This window comes from Rattus norvegicus, chromosome 19 (genome assembly GCF_021556685.1).
Source record: "Rattus norvegicus strain SHRSP/BbbUtx chromosome 19, alternate assembly SHRSP_T2T, whole genome shotgun sequence".
Classification (NCBI taxonomy): Eukaryota; Metazoa; Chordata; class Mammalia; order Rodentia; family Muridae; genus Rattus; species Rattus norvegicus.
In genome coordinates, this window is record NC_141552.1 from 17,472,495 (window position 1) to 17,494,316 (window position 21,822).

Here is a 21,822-nt window from a genome sequence, read left to right on the forward strand (position 1 = left end):
TGTGTGTTACTCAATATCTGGTGCACACAGTCAATAAGGAATGTGTGTTGTAGACTGATATAGACTAGGATGAGCAGAAGACATGACAGCATGGATACAGTATGTCAGTGATTACATCATAAAGTGTGTGTCCTTAAAAAAAGTCACATTATCCACACAAAAGACACTATCACCCTGTGTACCCCTTGGTAGCTTTGAATTCACTGGACCATGCACAGATCCATATCTAGCTGTCAGTTCTAAGTCTACAGGAGGGGAAAGGACCCTTGAATAAGATGGTCTTAAGAGTCAAGAGTTACAAATCAATTTTTATTCATAAGGAATACAATTTACAAAAAACATAAAATGAACAAATAAAATGGTATAAAAAATGAAAAACAGTAACAAGAATATATAACTATGAAATAACAAAAAGAAAACTTCAATGAAAATCATAACCAAAAACATTTCTTAACAGCATTTTCTTAATGAACATTTAGAAACACAGTTGTAGTGCTGTTTCTCCTGTAGGACGTGAGATGTCAAGGTAGTCCCCTCAATTGTCTCTCAAATGGTGTTGTCTGTATGAGAAAGGAGAAAGACCTCAAGGAGATAGGCTGGCATACGGATACATAAATTTAGGGTCTCTAAACATTGAGGAAATTAACTGAGAAGAAGAATATTCACCCACAAAAAGTCTTTGACTGTGAGGATTGTCGTCACAGGGAACTCCTGAGAGAGAAACTCATTCCTCAGGGGGCTGTCTTCCTGGGACCCGTCCTATGCCATGTCTCCTGCAGTTCCTGAGACCTGGGAGGAGAAGGCAGCTATTAAGACACTGATTTGGTGGGGACATGCATACCAGCTGTCAAGTTGCTGCCTTCTGTCCCCTCAGCTGCATTGGACAGACAGCACTGATCTTTTCACTGAAATCATTGCTGATATCTCTGCAGGCTGGGGAACATCACCAGCAACCCTCAAAGTACTGTGGGAGAACAAGCTGCTCCTCAGACTCTACCAGTGCAAACCAAGAATGGGGAAATGGGGAGAGACCTAATTGGGGTGCAGGAAGAAAGGAGAAGGCCACATGATACCTAGATCAAAGCCAATGACCAGGACTCATTTGCCATTTGCACTTGGTTCTTATCCCTACAATGTGCTTCCAACCATCACATGACCCCTGTATGACCTTTGTCACACGACCAAGAACTCATTCAAAACTCTTCATAGCATCCAATCTGGGACAGGGAGATGCAGTCATGTGATATGTTATTCCTCTGTCACCATTTCTGGACTGCAGTTTCAAAAAGGACAGAGAAGTATAATTGCCCATAATTCAGTTTCTGAAGAGTGGTTAACATCCCAGAATACTTGTGCAAGACAGAGCAATGAATAACTCTGTCACATGAGGTGGGTGACTGACTGGGTGTGGGGAGATTAGAAAGGTGATAGGGGAAGCAAAGATGTATCCAATAGGCAAATGGTATCACACATTGTTAATCTGACTCAGCTGCTTGTTCCTACCACATTTTGCTGGGTCTGGAGTTTGCTGGTCTTCTCCTGTTCATCTTCATCATTCGGGTTCAACTCAAACAAATATCTCTGTAACTCCTTGCTCTCCTGCTTCAATGTGACCAACTTCTTCTTCATACATGCCTGGTCCATCAGGAGCCGGCTGTGCAGGTTGCTGGAAACACACTCTGCATAGTAAGATCCTGAAGCCTCTTCCTCCCATTCCAACTGCCAAATCCCACAAACTCCACCAGGACCCAGATACCCATAAAGACTTCATAGAATACATCTCCATACATGTAAGGCTGCTGCACAAACAGCAAACAGCCAATCCAGGGAAGAATAAATTGTTTCTGTGACCCAAGCACGAATAAGAGTCCATGTCTGTCCAAAAGAACAAGGGATCTACAACTACCCATGAGAGCCCTATGCATCGGGACAGCATCAATTCGTAGGCAGTAAACAACCACAAGAGGACAGTAGAACCAAGGGAGGTCATGCTAACCATGTGGTCCACACATTGAGCTTTGTTAAACCTGGTATGACCCCAGAGCCACAGGTTGGCCTAATAACACTCTGATGCCTGAATCAGTATAGTTCTATCCAGAGCATTCTAAAGATGCATAGACACTGTGGTGAGAAGTAACAGTCTCTTATGGAACTGAAACTGAGTCCAAAAGACCCACGGCACAGTGATATTTAAACAGCAGAAGAGATGGGCCCAGAGCTGCAGGCTCTCCAGTCCAGAACAAAGAGAGGCAGCAATGGATATTCCACAAGTGATGGGCCCTTCTGACCAGTACTTACCGATAGAAGTTAATCTCCTTCTTGAGCTCCTGAAATTTCTCACGATGTTCAATGTTCTTGGTGTCTAAGTTGTGCAGTAATGACATGACCTCTTTCTCCTTTATCTTCAAGTTTTCATAAAATGGATTTGGCCTGAAGTAGGGGCTGGCCCCAGAAAGATAGAACCCAATGAACATCGAGGTTTAGGATTATATGAACTCAGGCTGTGTCCTGTACTACCCCATGCCTGGAAGGACACTTTCTGAATTCTACATATTTGGATCTTCTTCAGCTTCAGAAACTTGGAATTGTGTGCCCAGGACAACAGAAGCTAAGCATCCAGATAAAGGGTTCCCTGGCTCACTTTTTTCAATCAGGAGGGGTGGATCTGCATTCAAACCTGTTATGCTGTCAAGAGCCTAGGCCACAGATCTTACCCAACCACACACACACACACACACACACACACACATCCAGAAACCTCTGATTTCATTTTTCCTGTTTTGACAAGTGGAATGCTACAAGCCGAATAACTAATATTCTAGAGGCAGACAGTACACATAATTCTGGAGATGAGACCAGATATTGCCACAAACTTATAATCTGCCCGAGGCATACAAATGTATAGACAAATGTGACTACACAGGCAAAGAACTGTGCTGTTGAAAGTGGGGCTTCCAAAATAAAGCACTTACACCTCCATGAAACTATTATACAGGTAAATCCTGAAGTCAAAAACAGACCCCTAAATTCCAAGGGTGGAGGGACACAGAAACATATAAAAGTTGTGCATATGCATGCAGACCTGTGCACACACAGACACACAAACTGGGACACACCCACAAGAAAAGAAAAGTAAACAGACTCAGAGAATGAGAAAGAGAGACAAATATGGAAAGAGCACAATGAGAATCAGTAGAAATGTAAGCACCATTACTGTCTCAGAGTTTAAGGCACACAGACAAGAAGGAACAGGCCTGACCCTCAGGCCTTCTGGTTAAGCATTGATATGAACAATGTGGGACCTGTCACCTAAGGGTGCTGCCAGGAGATGATAGCATTCAGTCACCTTCCTAGCAAGTACAAACACTCTCCACAAACTCACAGCACCTAGAACCTTGCAAAGCTACCACCTGTCAAGGGCTTTCCAATTGTACACTGGGAACTCATGCTCCAGTGACTTTATCCCTGAAATCTTCACTCAGATCACAAGTTCAGATTTTCAACAGGTGGAATCAGAGAGTCCATTTCCAAACTCACTCCTCAGTAAGGGTCAGGTTCTGAATCTCCTCTCTATGGAGATGAGGTTTAGAACAAGGTCATTTGTTTGGAGCAATGCATACCTCTTGTTCATGGATCCACCTGTCACATAAAGGAGGCGATCTGTCAGCTCATTTCTCTCCTTGGTAGTTAGCTCTAGTTCTCTATTCAGCCTCTCCTCTTCCTCCTTGGCCTGCACCTTGTTTAGGACATTTTCAGGAGATGACGTCTGTCTGCAGGCCTCTGTAGGTAGAAGAACACAAGTGAACCCGCATGGGGCTAATGCATAGAGCATACACAGACCACAGTGAGGTCCAAACAGGAGAACATGCTTGGAAGCCAGTGTCACTGCAAGGAGTTTGGTCTATGTGTAAGAGGCATCCTAAATGGATCACAGTTCCCCCACTACTATATAGAGACCAAGAGATGTAAGCAGCCAGGTGTTCCCTATGCCCGCCCACACAGGCTTACAAGTACCAGAGAGATGCCTTCTTCAGGATTATTATCCGGTACGCAGGCTACAACCTGGTTTCAGGACTCTCACCCCTCTGGTTTCAGAAGTCAGATCATCAATTCAGCATCCACAATGACTTGATTGATCAGGGTTACTCAGATATCCTACACTGTTACTCTAGTCCAATAACTTTGCATTAAAAATCATGTAGGGGGAGGAGGACATGGTCAACAGACTTATTAATTCCCCCTACTGAAATGACAAATGCCCCAGAAGTGCCAATAGGTTACAGGCTCTTTCTCTACCTGCTCCATATAGTTTGGCTACTGTAGAAAAATATCTGCCACACAGAACCTCTAATATATGAAGGTAAGATTGGCCCCGTCAGCCAGAGGTAGTCAGAGGAGTTCTAAGAATATAAGGTCATGGCCAGGAGCACAATTCTCTCCCTCTTACTACTGTCAGATAGTCACTGAATTTAAAGAAGCAATGAAAGTGAAGTACATTGATGCCCTGTTTAATTCAGAGAAGTTATCCCCTCCATGACTCCTGATGGTGTTATTATATCAATTTAACATACCGAATGCACTGTAAAAGTAAAGACTAGAAGTTCACCCAATAATAGCATAGGCATTGCCATATCCTCCATGTGGTTATGGAGAAACTAATGATGTGAAAACCTTGACTTTCAGGAATTGTGATAATCATGGAATTCAATATCTGTGGAGATGTTCCAGTGGTTGTGGCCCATTACTAAAAAGGCCAGCGGAAGACCCACACACACACCCCTGACAGGAAGCTCAACATACACTGCCCAGAACTTACTCCACATTCCCCATGTCCTGTGTCCATCATTACCTTTAGGTTTCGTTTGCTTCACTCTAGACTCTTCTCTATCAACATCAACTCTCCCAAAGCGCCTGAGAAGACGGGCAAACATGTCTGTGGATATATCCTTTGGACACTCAGAGAAAAAGTAGAGAATTGGTTGTCACAACGATACTGGTGACATCACAGGGATTCCAAGGTCTGTCTAGGAGACAATAGAATGTCCACGAAGGGACTGCTGATGTCACGGAGAACAGACTTTGCCTCCCTGCTAATGTTCTCCCTGTACTGAGGAAAAGCTGATGTGCCCTTTTCAGGAGACTTCCCTGTGGCATAGCCACTGAGCACCACATGCTTTCAAAGCGAAATTTGACTCTAGGCTTGATTGGAAAAACCTAAGTCACTGCTATGTACCTAAATGAGTGCTTCCTCCACAATCCCTGCACAGAAATGTTTCATCCTACCTCAAATTCTCCTCAGTCAGCAATATTACCCATTAAAGATTACTGAGAAATCACACCAGTTCCTATAAGTAGCCAAAGAGGTCTCATATCTCATCATGTGCAAGTGCATGAAATCACACCCAGAAATAGCCTGTCGGGTAGGTTGCGATGTGGGTGTGTGTTATAGGTACAACCTGAAGCTTTGTGCTTAACATTTGACAGTTGCCACCAGATTCCTTAGGAGAAAGAATTGCATTCATTATGGTCCTGGCAACAATGTGGTGATCTGTTAGCAGAGGAAACTGAAATATTGGATCCACCAGTGAATGCACCCTCAGGCTGAGTGTGGGGCTCTCCTCTCTGCACTTAAGTTACCAAAGTAGGATTGCTTACAGGCCTCTCTAAGCTATAACGTGTGATTTCATCTGAAAAATAAAATAGTCAGCAGATGTGTGTGTTTGCGGGGGTGCAGCCAAAGGAGTAGGACAAGCCTAGAGACATAACTCAGTGGACAGAGTAAGAAACAAGCATCTTCACTCCTGTTTCATGGATCACCCCACAAAACACAAAAGCATTTATCGTACTAAAAAAAAAAAAAAACCAAGTTATTTTATTGAAAGCATACACTAATACTGTTTACAGTATTAGTAGCAAAGCTCAGATTTTGGGGGCAGATCCATGACTTGAACTATCTTACAGACAACATATAAAACAATAAATAAATAAATAAATAAATAAATAAATAAATAAATAAATAAGGAAAAAAAACAGAAAAATAAAAAAACACAAAATGCACAAGCCTCTCATGTGAAGTTACAGAAGAGTGATCCAGTGGTCACTTCTGACCAGGCCATTTTAGCTATGACAGTGCATAGTGACCCTTAATCTGATGGGTCATATATAAAGCTTTGTGCAATTTTGTCATTTTAACAAACCTCATCCAGAACATACATAACGACACAGGATATGATTGCCATGTCCTTGCTGTGTATCAAGTTATTTTTCTGTATCCTTGATTGTCAGGCCTATTACAGCAACAATCTGAGATGGCTGGTAGACTTGGAAGAAAGTGGATATGAAAGATCCCCATTTATATATCAGTACAGCCATTTCTTAAGCATGAGAATCTTTTAAGCTGGCCCTCGCTTAGCCCCTAGACGTTAGACAATAGACCAGAAAGTACAGAAAGCACATTCCCACCCACTCTCTAGGAAGCTGCCCGACCATAAGAACAGAGGGTATAGAACATATTTACTGCAGGGCAATTACAAGACAGGAAACATCTCTGGGAAGCTGACTGACCACTATAGAAGTGAGATGTCCTTGGTACTGAATGCAGCTGTGCTATAGGCTGACATAGCTATAGCCTTGTCCTGGGAACTCCAGAAGAGAAACACCTGCCAATACAGATATCCTTGGTCCTTGTCCTGGAAACCCCAGGATAAGAAAAACATGTATCAAGTCAGACGGCCTTCATACTGAAATAGCTGCATCGATGTGGTTACGGCCTTATCCCAGGAATTCCAGGACGAGAAACATCTGCTTAGTTATCCTTGGCACGAAATAGCTGAGCTAAGGAAACTGTGTAATCTTAACTGACATTTTAAGCTGTATATTTCTGTTGTTTGAGGCTCCTCACATCCCTCCTGCGTGAGGACCGTGTCGAGCCCCAGTGCATTGGTATCCCAAAGTAAACATCTTGTTTTTACATCAAGACTGAGTCCTGTGTGTTCATGGGGTGGTGATTGTCCTCAGGACTGGAGCGAGAGTCTCCTCTGTCTGAGGGTCTTTCAGATAAAGCTATAGTTGTGGGTTACACACCTCAGCTCTCATTGGCTAATGCTGTCCTCACAGTCCTTGGAGGCCCCTTTGTAAGACGACCTGTTGGAAAGTGGAAGCAGCTTTATTTGAGCTCAAAGTGAACCTGACGAGCAACGTAGACAACAAGATGGGGTAATTGAGAACCTGTCTAAAACCAGCACAGAAACCCACCCTTCATTCAAAGCATCATCTACCAATTCTTGAATTTTTACCATTCTCTGCCAACCAGTCTTTCATTCAGGAAAGGTAGAAAAGAACTGGAAATGATCTTTGTATTCTAAGGACCTTGATCTGTCTTTCCTTAGGTCCACGTTAAGAACAAATGAAATGGGTATCACCATCTGAATAACTTAGTATCACCTACTCAGCATTTCTAGCCTAATACTGTGCCTATGGCAATCTCAAGCTTCCCTAATGTTGCTGTCCCAACAAGAAGAATGAAGAACTGAGGTCAAACCCCAGTGAACCTTTCAAGGGGTTAGAAGAAAGCCATCAGAGATACTGCACTTCTTTGTCCTTAGATTAAATCAAGATGATACAACGTGAATCGATTGTGCTATTCAACCATACATCTTCCTCACAACCCCACCTATCTGAGGTCATTGCTTGGCAGAATTCATGCCCCACCATCCTAGATATTTCTTGATTCATTGCTGCCAAGGGCCAGGTTTCCTAAGTTTTGTTTTTTATAGAATTGGGTGTAGTCAATCATAGTTGCCCTCTGTAAGAAATGACAAATATCTATAATAACTGACCACACTGTACTTGTGTATACAAGTACAGTAGTGGAAAATTCAGCATAACTGAGGAGTGGGAAATCACCACTGTGTCCTGGCCTTTCTCTGCCCATATCACAGCTCACAGGCGGCTGGGGCAAACCTTGAGTTCCTCTGTAGAAACAGAGTGATGTTGAATGGACACTGAGCAGGCAGAGCAACACAGCTGAGGCAACTCAATTCCAGCAACAAATGCATTATTTGTTTCCCATCTTAACAGCTCCTTTTGAGGACTTGTCCCCACACCTAGCTTAAACACAGCAATTTTCATACATGCCCGCCTGCTATTTCATATTGTTGCTGTAATACGCCTCCACATCATAGATTTCAAAAAAATATATACCTAATACTGAAAAGGGTGATGCTTGTCATCATCTAGTGCATTGGGGGCCCAGGTATGGCCACAAATAACCAGGACACAGGGGATGCAGAGCAAAGGCAGATGCAACTGCATGCAGCTGCAAGCTTATTAACCCTTATACAGGCATGAATATGGATTACCTCACATTACCTTTTGGCAAGATATAATAAGATCGTTATTCCCATGATACCAGGAACAACCGAGGCAAGACTAGGCAAAGAAGTAAGACTAAGCCAAGGTTCTTCTTAAAATATCTGTATAGCAAACCACCCCTCTTCCTAGTATCACAATATACTTGTCATAACCCAGAGAGCATGAGAGCCTCTTCCACAAACATAGGACGTAGTACAACATAGTGTGAGGTAAAGTGAGAAAAACATTCCTTCTCAAGGGCAGCATTGCAGCCCCTGCTTGCATCTCTCAGCCGTCTTTCCTTGATCCTGTCTGGGAAGTGTATCTCAGTGACTCCACAATTTCTTTCTTTGTTCTTTTGTTTTAAAAGTAACACTGTCTATAACACAGCTAAATGTCCTCAAAGGGGTTTTATCATGCAAAAAGAAAGCAATATAATATATAATATAGGCAACCTTTAATGAGTGTATCTATTTTCTTAGGGGTATTTTTCAGATATCTTCCCAGATTTGGATTTAACTTTGGTAGTTGTTATCTGTCTAGAAAATCAACAATATCAAATAAATATTTCAGTTTCCTGGCGTAAAGTCCTCGGGAGTAAGAACTAATGATTTTGGAATTTGCTCGGTGTCTGTTGTTATGTCCCTCATTTCATTTCTGATTTTTAATTCATGTATTGTCTCTCTTGTGCATTGTTAGTTTGAGGAAGGGGTTGTCTCTCTTGTGGATCTTCTCAAAAAAAAAAAAGAGGAAGAAAAGACAGCTCTTGCTTTCCTTGACTTTGTATTTTTCTCTTTGTTTCTAAAGGCTTGATTTCAACCCTGAGTTTATTGCCCTTCATCAGATCCTACCAGACTCTCTATGGGATGAGGCTTTGTCTCACTTAGTAACAGCAGCATGGAATAAATGAAGCTTCTGCTGATCTCTGTTGTGGTGTTGCACATCACAATCTCACCGAAAACCATGCATAGCCTGGTTATAGGCTCTATTAAAGCAGCCCAATATTTCAGTGTTCCCTGCAAGGTGCCATGGAACGGTAGTAACATAATTCTGCATGCACATCGACAGGTTTCTCCACGGTCTTCTGGGTCATTTGATAATAATTTATAGTGAGTTCATGGATGAACACACACACACACACACACACACACACACACTTTACTGACATGGTGCATATTCTTTGCACACCAAAAATAAAGTGAGAATTACTGAAAATGCACCAATAGTGCAATCGACGGAGGGAGCTGTGGGGAAGCTGGGGCTTAGAGTTACTTAAAAGACCGATGCAGATTCTCCTTCTATTGGAGGAGAAACTTGATAGACAATGTGGTTCTTTATTTTCTTTCTCTAGAGCACACAGGACTAGGGTGGCAGCTAGGGCTTTGAGTGTGTTTGGCAAGTACTGTAGCACTGAATTAAATCCTAGGGCTGGAACCCTATTAATCATCTACAACAATTACAGGGCAGGCTGGATGACGACACTCAGCTGACAATGTGGACATCTCAAGACAGTCACTGGACAATGGCTGACACACTTGTCTGAAGACTGGAAATGTTTCTCGATCTTGGAGAGGAAAGAAGGACCCTCCAACTACACTGTCCTCTAAGGAAGTTTATTCAGGTGAGGGATGACAGGGACTGTTTTGTCTCACGTCACACATGTCAGTAGAAAATATCCTAGGTATTGGATGCCGCTGTTAGCATTAACAGAACAAAGCACATAGTGTTGGGAAGGATAATAAATTATGAGTCGGACTAGAAAACCCCAAGCCTCTTCCAGGTTCTAGGAGAGCAAAAAAAAAAAATAATAATACCACGAAGTACAGTATTAATGGGATAGTTTGGTTAAATCTAGTTACTAGTTTCTATTGTGATACCTGTTGTCAGTGCCTGCGCGACCTTGTGTGAATATCGGGTGTAGGTTTGTGGGGTTGAAAGAAAACACGTACACGGGTCACCCCTTATTTAGCCAGTGCCACCAAGGCTTTACTGAGATCTCCTTATATACCAGAGGCAAAAGCTGTGGAAAAACAACAAGGCAGGTGAAAATCCCCAACCAGGAAAATAGGACAAGTCTGTGTGGTGAAAGTTCCAGCCCAATCAGGGGCATAAACAGCTTCTTAAAAACAAGAAGCAGGAAAGCTCAGTGGGGAGGAAGGGTGCCATGGAAAATCCCAGCCCCAAATCAGGGGCTAAGAGCAGCTGTCAAAGGTGTAAACAATTTCTTGCTATAGCAGGCTGAAAGGCTCAGCGAGGGGGGAGGGAAACACCAAGGTAGGGCCCAACAGGAGCCTTCAAGGGTGGCTCTAATGTTTCACTTTCCTCTGCCAACTGGCCTCCACACTGTTTCTAGCACCATAATGATTTCAGGTCTTCCTCCTAAGGAATTTTGTGGCAACCATTGAATGCTAAGCACAAGGCTTCATGAGTGTTCCCCTATCACACACCCATGTTGCAACCTTCCATGCAGGCTATTTCTTGATGTGATTTCAAGCACCTGTACATAATAAGACAGGAGAAAAATTTGACTGCATATTCAAACTGGTATTATTTCTCAGGAATTTTTAATGGCTAATATTGGTGAAGGAGGATAATTTGAGTTAGGATGAGACATTTTTGGGCAGGATTTGGAAGGAAACATTCATTTAGATGCATAGGAATTACTAAGGTTTTTATAATCAAGCCTTGAGGAAAAATTGGCTCTGGAAGCAGGAGGTGCTCAGTGGCTCTGCCCCGGGAAAGTCTCCTGGAAAGGACACCTCAGCTTATGCTCAGTACAGGGAGAACATTAGCAGGGAGGCAAAGTCTGTTCCCCATGACATCAGCTGTCCCTTCTTGGACATTCTATTGTCTCCTAGAGGGTTCTTGGCGTCCTCTGCTATGTCACCAGTGTTGTAGTGACAACCAGTGCCCTAGTTTCTCTCAGTGTGAGTCTGGCGGTTACAAGCTAAGACATGTTTTCCAGTCTTAGAAGTGTTTTGGGAGGGGGGATGTCGATTGTGGAGAGACTAGGGTGAAGGAGTCTGACCTTTCGTCTCACAGAAATGATGGACAAAGAAAGTGGTTCTGGGGAATGTGGAGTAAGTTCTGGGCAGTGTCTTTTGAGCTTTCTGTGGAGGCGGGGGGAGGGATGGTGGGGGTCCTGCAAGCTTAAGCTGACCTTTCTAGCAATTGGCCACAACAACTGGAGCATCTGCAAAGGAATTGAATTTCCATGAATATCACAATTCCTGAAAGTCATGGATTTTAGAACATTAATTTTCCCATCCCCAAAGAAAGGATATGGTAAGGCCAATGCTACTATTCTGTGAACTTCTGGCCTTTACTTTTAAAGTTGATTTGTGGCTTGTTTTTTGTTTGTTTATTTATTTATTTAGTGGGTAATATTATTTATTGCCAAAGTCAAACATCTGGGTTACATCCTGGGACCCACACGACAGAAGGAAAGAAATGGCTCCTGAAAGTTATTTGGTCATGTGCTGCACACAGACAGACACACACTCACACACACACACACACACACACACACACACACACATTCACACACACTCATACTCATACTCATACTCACACTCATACATACACACTCACACACACACACACACAAACTTTGAAGCAAAAGTAATTTTTCTTAGAGTCTGATATAATTGGGCCTAATAAAAACAGCCTTGGGTGTAGTTCCTCTATAATTAAATAGTACTCATGCTCTCAGGCAAAGAGTTTAAAGTTTATAGGTACCTAATAAACTAGCATTGGGACATATGAAGAACATTTAAATGTTCAGCTGAAATACAACGAATAGCTAATTTAATTTGTTAAAAGTGAAAGCATACATAATTCTGAAGGTTTTTATACTAGTTTTATTATACATATAACTATGAAAGAGAAAACATACATACTTGATCAATGAAATGAGGAAGAGTGATTTAATGAACAGAAAAATGGATGGTACTTCAAAATTTCCATGATTACATATTATCTATTTAATTCCCTCCACAATAGCAAGAAACGGACATTACTATTTATGCGACATTACAGATACATAAACCGAGAAAATATTGTTTGGCCTGATTATCTGAGCTTTTTAAAGGTTTAGTTAATTGACAGAGCTGTGGTTTAAAATTAGGGTCCATATTCTTCTGTTTTAAATGTGTGACACTTTTCTCTTTTTTTCTCCATCTTTATTAAATTGGGTATTTCTTATTTACATTTCAATTGTTATTACCTTTCTGGGTTTCCAGGCAAACATCCCCCTAACCCCCCCTCCCCTTCTCTATGGGTGTTCCCCTCCTCATCCTCCTCCCATTACCACCCTCCCCCCAACAAGCCCCTTCACTGGGGGTTCAGTCTTGGCAGGACCAAGGGCTTCCCTTTTATTTCTAGTGGGTGCTTCTCTCCCTGCTCCTTGGGAAGTGGATGGGGGGAGGCCCGGGCCTGAGGTGAGTTGGAACTGGGGTAGAAAGGCATAGGGTCTCCTAGGTGAGAATGCCAAACCACCACTGCTGCTGCAGCCACCATGGAGAAGCCCTTGTTCCTGCTGCAGGGAGGAGAGTCTGGTGCCCACAAGATGGCTGAAGGGGAGCTGAGAGTGGACAGCTTCATCACCCGCCTGCTGGAGGTATGAGGATATCGTCCGGGAAAAATTGTGCAGATGACTGAAGCAGAAGTCCGAGGGCTGTGTATCACGTCTCGTGAAATCTTTCTTAGCCAGCCAACAGCTGTGAACACAGGTTTCTTTTGGAGAGCAGGCCTGTGCAGGCCCAGAACCTAGGTGGGACAGTTCAAGCTACCCTTTTTCCATGGCCAATCTCAGATCATATTCAGAAAGTATTTCTTGGGCTAAAGAGATGGCTTCGTGGTTAAGAGCACTGACAGCTCTTCCAGAGGTCCTGAGTTCAAATCCCAGCAACCACATGGTGGCTCACAACCATCTGTAATGAGATCTGATGCCCTCTTCTGGTGTGTCTGAAGACAGTCATGGTGTACTTGTATATAATAAATAAATAAATAAATCTTTAAAAAAAAAAGAGTATTTCTTCCAGGTGATGGATTTCCAATTTATGGAATTGAACTAACTTACTGATGGTGGAAGTGACACAGAGAGTTAAAGTACAGAAGGAATAATCCAGAATGTCCACCAACAGTTGCTGTCACCCCAGGGCTTTTAAAAGCTCAGCTGCTAGAGAAGCAATGTAGTCTTTGGTTATTCTCAAGCTTAGGTCTTCTAGTCATTATAAGCTGACCATGACACAAAAAGAGTCATCTACATCAAAATAGAGAATAGTAACTAGATTCGCACCACACTATCACATTACTACTGTATTTGAGGTTCTCAGTTAATATCTAAGAACCTGGAAGAGGCCTGGGTCTTGCTACACATACTCATAATTTATGTCCCCATTGTCAGCTGAGATTCTTCACGCAGCCTGGGGTCAAGGAGGTCATCCCACAAAGCACAAAACACCCATCTCAGATAAACATGTATGGTTTATTGAATCCAAAACATCCATGAATTTCAGGACACAATTAAATGTTGAAACCTAAGGATAATAGATAGAGAAGAGAATTAAGATTTCTAGTTCATAGATCCAGTAAACACCTTCAACAAATCATAGCAGCAAACTTCCATAAGGTAAAGAAAGAAAAGGCCATAAAGGTACAACAAGCCTACAGAACATCAAACTAATTGTACCAGAAAAATTCCTCCATTCACATAATAATTAAAATGCTAAATGCACAGATCAAGAAAGAACATTAAAAGGGGTAAGGTATAAATATCTAGTAACAAATAAATTCAGACGTATCTGAATTACACCAGACTTCTCAACAGAGATTCTAAAAGTCAGAAAATCTTGGGCAGATGTAATGCAGACACAGGCTCCTATATCCAGCATAATCCTCAATCAACATAAAAGGAGGAACCAGGATATTTCATGACAAAACCAAATTTAAAGAATTCTTTTCTGTAAGAAAGCACAACAGAGGCTAATAGGAGGAAAACTCCAAGACAATGAACTAAACTATACCCAAGAAAAACCAAGAAATTAATCTTCTCTCAATAAGTTAAAAAAAGAGAAGCACACAAACGTAATTTCACCTATAACCAGAAAAAGAAGAGAATGCAGCAATCATTGGCTTTAATATCTGACCAGATCTTCTTTCCCTAATCCCCAAGCTCCCAGGGGCCAAACTGCCAGCCAAAGTGTATGCAAGGATGGCTCTATGGTTCAAGGTGAGGCCTGTTGCCCCACCAAATGCAGATCCTAGAGGTGTGAGGTGGGAATGGATATGTGTGGGTGGGGGAGCCCTGTCACATAGGCAAAGCTGTGCAGAAATGGGATGTAAATTTGATGAGGGGAGTCTGGAAAGCAGGACAACAGTTGAAATGTAAATAAATAAAATAACCATTTAATAAAAAATAGCCAAAAATAAAATAACAAGTAAAAAGGTAAATGAAAATTAAACCAAACCAACCAACCAAACAAACAAAAACCCCTGTAGTGTATTGGCCTAATGCTGCTTGTATTTTAATGCTAATTTGTAGAACTCAAGACTGGTTAACCCCAAATAACTGACCCTGCTCCCAGTTAACTGTGATTATAAAGAAGCCAACAGCCAACAGCTGCACAGCAGACAGATGGGGGAGGTGAGTTTCTGAGGGCTTTGCTAGAGAGGATCATGGGGAGGGAAGAAGGAAGAAGAAGCTGCCATAGAATAAAGGAAGAAAATGTGTGATGGAGAGGAGAGAGGAAGAGGACAGCAGCCATGGTTAAGGGAGAGGAGAGCCTGGTCCTGAGAGCTGTCTAAGGGGAACAAAGAGCAGCCAAGATGCTACACAGTCAGTGAGAGTTAAGCGTTATTGTTTGGAAAGTAGGTCTGATACCATGGAGGGCAGGCAGCTGCCCAGCTACTGTGCTGACTAATGTACACTAAAATAAATTTAACACAATATGAGTAACCAGTAAGACAGCTATGTAGAGGATCCTAAAAGGAATACTTTAGTTTGAAGGGAAGGACAAAATACCAGAGAACACAGGGGATAAATTAATAAAACTAGGAAAGTTAATCAAAGAAGACTGTGAAAACCACAAAAATTAACAAAATGACAAAATTTAATGCATAGGTTTAAATAATAATTACATATCACTAAACTCAATATCTAGGGTGGTGGGGCATGAATTCTGCCATGGTCTGAACTCAGAAAGGTGGGGTTGGGAGAAACATGTCTGGTTAAATAGTCCACCCACATTGTGTCAATGTGATTTAATCTAAGGACAAAGAAGTGGAGCATCTCTCACGGCTTTCTTCTAACCCCTTGAAAGGATCACTGGGGTGTGGCCTCAGTACTTCATACTTCTTGCTAGGTCAGCGAAACTCAGGGAAGCTTGAGATTGTCATAGCACAGTATTAGGCTAGATATACTGAGTAGATGATACTAAGTTGTTCAGATGGTGATACCCATTTGCATGTGTTCTTAATGTGGACCTAAGGAAAGAGAGATCAAGGTCCTTAGAATAGAAGGAACATTCCCAGTCCTTTTCTACCATTCCAGACTGAAAGGCTGGTAGGGAGAAAGTAGTAAATAATAAAGAATTAATAGATGATGCTTTGAATGAAGGGTTGGTTTTTGTGCTGGTTTTAGACAGGGTCTCAAGTGTCCCATGTTGCCCTCTCCCTGGCTGGCCCGGTTCACTTTGAACTCAGATAAACCTGCTTCCACTTTCCAATAGATAGTCTTACAAGATGGGCCTCCGAGGTCTCTGAGGACAGCATTAGCCTTTGACAGTTGAGGTGTGCAACCCACAACTATAGTTTTAGCCACTTTGTTCCATGTCTACCAGCTATTTCAGATTGTTGCTGTTCTATGCCTGACAATCAAGGACACATAAAAATAACCTGATAGACAGCAAGGACATGGTGATCACATCCTTGCCTCTGCTGTATGTTCTGGATGAGGTTTGTTAAAATTCCAATATTGCAAAAAGCTTTATATAGGGCCCATCACATTAAGGGTCACTGTTCACTGTTTCATCTAAAATGGCCTAATCAGAACTGACCGCCAGACAACACTTCCTGCGAAGTTCCTATGAGAAGCTTAAGTTTTTTGTGTTTTTTCTTCTTCCTTCCTTCCTTCCTTCCTTTCTTTCTTTCTTTCTTTCTTTCTTTCTTTCTTTCTTTCTTTCACTTTATAGGTTTAGAGGAATGTATTTTGGGCCACGGATCTGCCCCTAGTATCTTAGCTATGGATGTGATCAATCAGTGTTAGTGTATGCATTCAATAAAATGTCCATTTTTGACTAAGGTAGATGCTTCTGTGTTTTGTGGGGTGACCCATTGTCAATGTGTAGTGAGTTGGGGCCCTGGGTATGGTCGCATACCCCAGGACACAGGGGATGCAGAGCAAAGGCAGAAGAAACTGCACGCAGTTGCAAGCTTTATTAATCCTTATTAAGCTAAGAATATGCATTACTACAATATTCATTGTGTCAAGATACCATAAGATTATTATTCCCAGGATACCAGGAACAATGAGGGAAGATTAAACAAAGAAAGACGAATAAACGAAAGCTTCTTCTAAAAATATTCATATAACAAATCACCTCTCTTATTATAATCAAAATATACTCACCATTACCAAGAGAGCGTTAGAACCACTTCCACAGAAACGGGACACAGCAGAACATAATTTAAGGCCAAGTGAGAAAAACATTTTCTTCTCCAGGGCGGCATTCCAGCCCCTACTTGAATCTGTCACCAGGCCTTTCTTGACCCTGCCTGGGAGCTGCAATTCTATGTCTTAACAATTCCTTCTTTTTTCTTTTGTTTTAAAGTAACACTTTACATAACATAGCTAAAGGTCCTTGTAGGGGTTTAGTCATGTAAAAATAAAGCAACATAATACATAATGTACATAAGATTATGGCAAAACTAGCTCCTCCCATGCTATGGAAAATCCTTTGAAGCCAAGCCTTGGGATCTAATCCTGTCAATTGATCAGCCAATAATTTCGCTATTTCCATAGGGGTAGTATCTTCTAGCTGTTTACCAAAAGACATTCGAACATCATATTTCAAGGCATTAATTACTTTTGAAGCACTTTCATTACCCTCTAAATAGGCTTGAATTAACTTCCAATCATGTTCTGTGTCATTATCCATATATTTACTAACAGAAAAGGAGTAGGATTTCATCATGATAAGCAATATAGGCCCGATAACTGGCATTGGCCGCAGCAGAAGAAACCATGAGTAAAACACACATTGCTAAGAATAAGTGCTCAGCAGTAAAGGACTTTCCTGAAGGGGACAAAATTATTCCTTTCAGTGCTTAATCGCTTCACCTGACCCCACAGGTAATAGGGTTGTCACTGCACGGATCCTTATCCATTGTTGTTTGTGGACACTAAGAGAAGCCAGGGCCTCAGTAATGGAGGACACCTCCTCATCTCCTGAGAACATCCATCAGGAGAAAATGGAGCTGGTTTAACTGGATTCCTTTGAGGGTAGGGAGCAGTTCTTATTATTCTGTGCTTGGATCCATCTCCTGGGTAGCCAGAATAGTCTCCCATCCTGTAATGAGACAAAACCCTCTCCCCTATATACAATGATGTCCCTTCCTGCCATTCAGCTTCCCGGGCAATTTTTATCCATACTGTCTGTTCCATGCCTTCTGGGGGGAAGTTCAACAAAGTGTCTATCGGCTCTTGATATAACTTCACCTTGTGGTAAATTAAGAAAATTAATAACATATAATGCTTGTGCCAATATAGCTCTGGGACTGGTCTGCAAACTCCATTCAGGTTGCATAAGGCCATCTCTTTCCCCCCTTTTTAATTTTATAATTTGTCATTTCAGGGTATGGTGAATTCTTTCAACAAAAGCTTGTCCTTGTGTATTGTGTTCTGTACCAGTAATATGTACAATACAATATCGTTGACAAAATTGTTTATATTGATAAGAAATATATGTTGGTCCATTATCAGTTTTAATTTTAGAAGGCAGTCCCATAACAGCAAAAGTTTCCAATAGATGCTGTATAACATGAGCAGTGCGTACTCCTGGCAATGGTGTAGCCCACACAAATTTTGAAAAATTATCTATGCTTACATCTATATGTGAAAGGCGACCAAACTCAGAAATATGGGTTATATCGATCTGACACGATGTATTAAGTTGCATCCTTCTGGGATTAATTTTAGATGGAAAACATTTTATACGTGAAGACTGACACATAGGACAATTAGCAATAATTTGTTTGGCTTGAGAATAGGGAAGCTTATATTTAATATGTAAATATCCTGTATTGGCATGATTATGACTGTGTTCTTCTGGGGTAGCAAATGCCACTAATTGATCTACCATATGATTGCCAAGTGTTAAAGATTCTGGAAATTTTGAATGAGATCTAGTATGTGTAATAAATATTCTAGAGTTTCATAATAACAATAGTCCTTTAATATGTGAGAATAACATTTAATATAGGCTTAGATGTAGAAACAACAGCAGTCGCAATATTCTGTACTACTCCTACAACATAAGCAGACTCAGCTATAATATTTTTACATCATGAGTAAAATCCTGGAATACATTAATTACCGCTAATAATTCATTTTGTTGTACTGACCCAAAAGAAGATTCTTGTCCCCAAAATTTATCTTTGGTCCAATAAGCCATCTTGGTGTTAGAGCCATCTGTAAACACAGTAAAGGCTGATGGTAATGGATCAACAGAAATTAGTGTATTTATCAAATTTTTTTTTTCTTTTTTAAAGCAATCCCACAATTTACTATGGGGAGGATGAAATTCAATATTTCCAGTGTAAGAAATCATGGCTAATTGAAAAACCTCAGACATCTGCATTAAATATTCCCCTTTATCTTTGCTTAATGGGAAAACAATAGCAGCACAATCATATCCCCACAGAGTAACAGGTCTTTGTATGCCTTGCTGAATAATTAAAGAAATTTGTTCCTCATAATTTGTTAATGTTTGGTTAAAGTTTTATTTAATATAAACCCATTCTAAAGGCAACTCATCCTGAGCGAAAGTGCCTGTTGGATAATCAAGAGTATTTAAACATATAATTTAATAACTCTATCTGGATCAATACGTGCCAAATATGCATCTTTCCATTTTCAGAAAAGATACCCTTGCATGCCTTCATATAAGCATTAATATCCCCAGCCTCCTTTATAGGTAATAATGCTCTCCTGTACTCTTCATTAGCATTTTCAAAAGCAAGCATTTGCAGCAGTTGTCCTCCAGCTTCCTCTCCTACCATTGTTCTTTCCAATGTTAATTTTAATATACATAAAAACTTAATATATGGTTCATAGAAAGCTACTACCTTTTTCAACCAACCAGTATCATCCTTTATAATAAGTCGGTTGGGCCACACCTTGAATCGATGCTGGCCTAATTATAGGAAAAGAAAAAGCAGGTGAATTCGTCATCATCATCGTGTGAATCTAATGGTCAACATGCCATCCTCCGGAAACTACTTAGAAAAACCTGCTTCAGGCAGTGGTGCAGAGGGCAAAACTTTTACTTTCGTTTTGTCTTAATGAAGCTCTAGCTTCTTGTTCTGTATTCGTTATTACCCTGTCTGCATTCATGGCCTTGAACACAGTAAAAATTACAGCCCAAAGAGACCAGAAATTGGAATCTTTTTGCCCTGCCTGACAGCCTTTTTCACCTTAACTTTCACTTTGACCCAGATATCAGAATCCCTGGAACCCTCGTCAGGGAACCATGGAGTTTACTCTTGCTGTCTCTAAACACTTTTCTAAACCAGACTGAGAGACATGAATTCCCTGCACTCTTAAAGATGCTTAAGCATAGCGAGATGAAGAGAAGATTTATCTTGTCCCATTTCCTTGTAATAAAATGTACTTACCTTATCTGACTGTCCAGACTTACCTTCAGGGACCCTGTTCCAGTGCCATAGGTCGATGTCTAGGGTGTTGGGAGCCCTGCGTCCAGTCTCATTCCTTTCTGTGTTTCCCGATGCTCAGTGGCCATGCCACTCCAGCATGCTTTGAAATGAACCAGTCCGCCGACACCACCACCACCACCACCACCACCACCACCACCACCACCACCACCAGCACCACCACCAATTTGGTTTTGTAAATAAAGTTTTATTGACATCGCCATCCTCAGCATTTACATCCTGTTCAGTGCTGCTTCTGGCTGCAGCTGCAGGGCTTAGGAGCCACAGAGCCCTTTAGGATCCCAGAGCTGAGATCATTGACCATTTGCCTTGTTTGTGAAAGAGGTGACTGACCCCTGTGCTCGAGGTGGCCTTTCCGTGCCCCTTATCCCATAGCATAGGTCTCTGTGCCATCCTCTCCCTTTGCTGTGGTGTGCACTTCCTGGTACATTTCTGTTAGCTCTTGACATTTCCAGAGCATTGGGTCTTGCAAATTGAATTTGCATGGCACCAGGAATAGACCTGATAGCAGGGTGTGGGACACTCCCTATGGGGACCCTGCCCAGGGGCATAAGCTTACTTTTCCAGTCAACTCCCTGAACAGTGAGCCTTTGTGGGACAAGATACTTCACGACATGACTTGACCTCTCTGCAGTGCACCCAATCCCTGCTTGGCTCAGATGAGTTTGTGTGTGTGTCCCCAGTAGAGACAGCACTCTGTGTGGTGGCATTGACAGGGCATCCAGGAAAGTCAAAACCAGAGGGACATGTCGGGCAGTTGGAAGCAGATGTCTGCGTCCATGGAGAGAAGGATGGACTAGACACTCCTACAGGGGGTGAGCTGAGAAGCACTTCCTTGGCTTTTTCACAGCCGTGTAGGCTGCATGCCATGCTGTGTACCCATGCTGTGCTGAAGCCCCAGGCTTTGAGTCTCCCACAGCTGCTGTGTCCTGGGTCCAGGGTAGGATTAAGCAGACTTCAGCAGGAGAAAGGTGAAAACCCTGGTTGCAGGGTGGGGATGGCATAGTCATAACACTCCTGCACATGAGGCCCCTGACTTAGAGCCGTACAGCAACTGTGACAAGCCAGCTCTGGTGACACTCATCTGCAATGCCAGGCCATGGGGGGTAGAGGCAGTAGGATCAGTTGTTTAATTATCCTTGGCTACACGGCAAGTTCGAGGCCAGCCTGGGCAACTTTGTCTATGAAAATAAGACAAAATGAGGTCTTGACTCTGAGCATCACTGCCTGTACCTGGCATGGTTGCCCCACCCCAGGTAAGAAACCCCTCTGTCCAGAGGCCATAACTGCAGGAGACCCCTGGCCAAGTGTCTATACAGCGCCCTGTTTGACTGGTCTATGCTGAGGACCAACCACGTTCTCCTCAACAGGAAGGACATGGGAGAGGCTGTTTCTGTGAGGTCCCGGGCCCTGAGACGGCCAAGAATAAACCCTGTCCTTGGGAAAGCCATGGAGACTAGGAACCCAGGGGATCTCTGCAAACACCAGGGCTGGCAGGGGACTCTGATCCTCTACAGC

General features: G+C 42.1%; 2 protein-coding genes across 8 annotated transcripts in view; one reads left to right on the forward strand and one right to left on the reverse strand.

The window, feature by feature from the left end:
- Positions 1–21,822, forward strand: part of LOC147998924 (uncharacterized) — a 142,681-nt gene that overhangs the window by 14,302 nt on the left and 106,557 nt on the right. Inside the window, exon 1 of one of the 7 annotated variants that reach the window (XM_087596015.1) lies at positions 14,896–14,998. The exons of 5 other annotated variants lie outside the window; for them this stretch is intronic. The gene's annotated coding sequence lies outside the window, so the exon portion shown is untranslated. Of the gene's footprint in view, positions 1–14,895; positions 14,999–21,822 lie in introns of those variants that run through there. One more of the 7 variants, XM_087596007.1, reaches the window with a different exon arrangement.
- Positions 291–20,360, reverse strand: LOC147998925 (disks large homolog 5-like). Its single transcript, XM_087595953.1, has 8 exons — positions 20,271–20,360; positions 19,699–19,766; positions 18,976–19,042; positions 3,621–3,780; positions 2,299–2,442; positions 1,504–1,666; positions 667–789; positions 291–560 (listed from the first exon to the last, which is right to left on the reverse strand). The coding sequence occupies exons 3-7, from the start codon at positions 19,040–19,042 to the stop codon at positions 760–762; spliced, it is 564 nt and encodes a 187-aa protein (XP_087452079.1). The 5' UTR covers positions 19,699–19,766; positions 20,271–20,360; the 3' UTR covers positions 291–560; positions 667–759.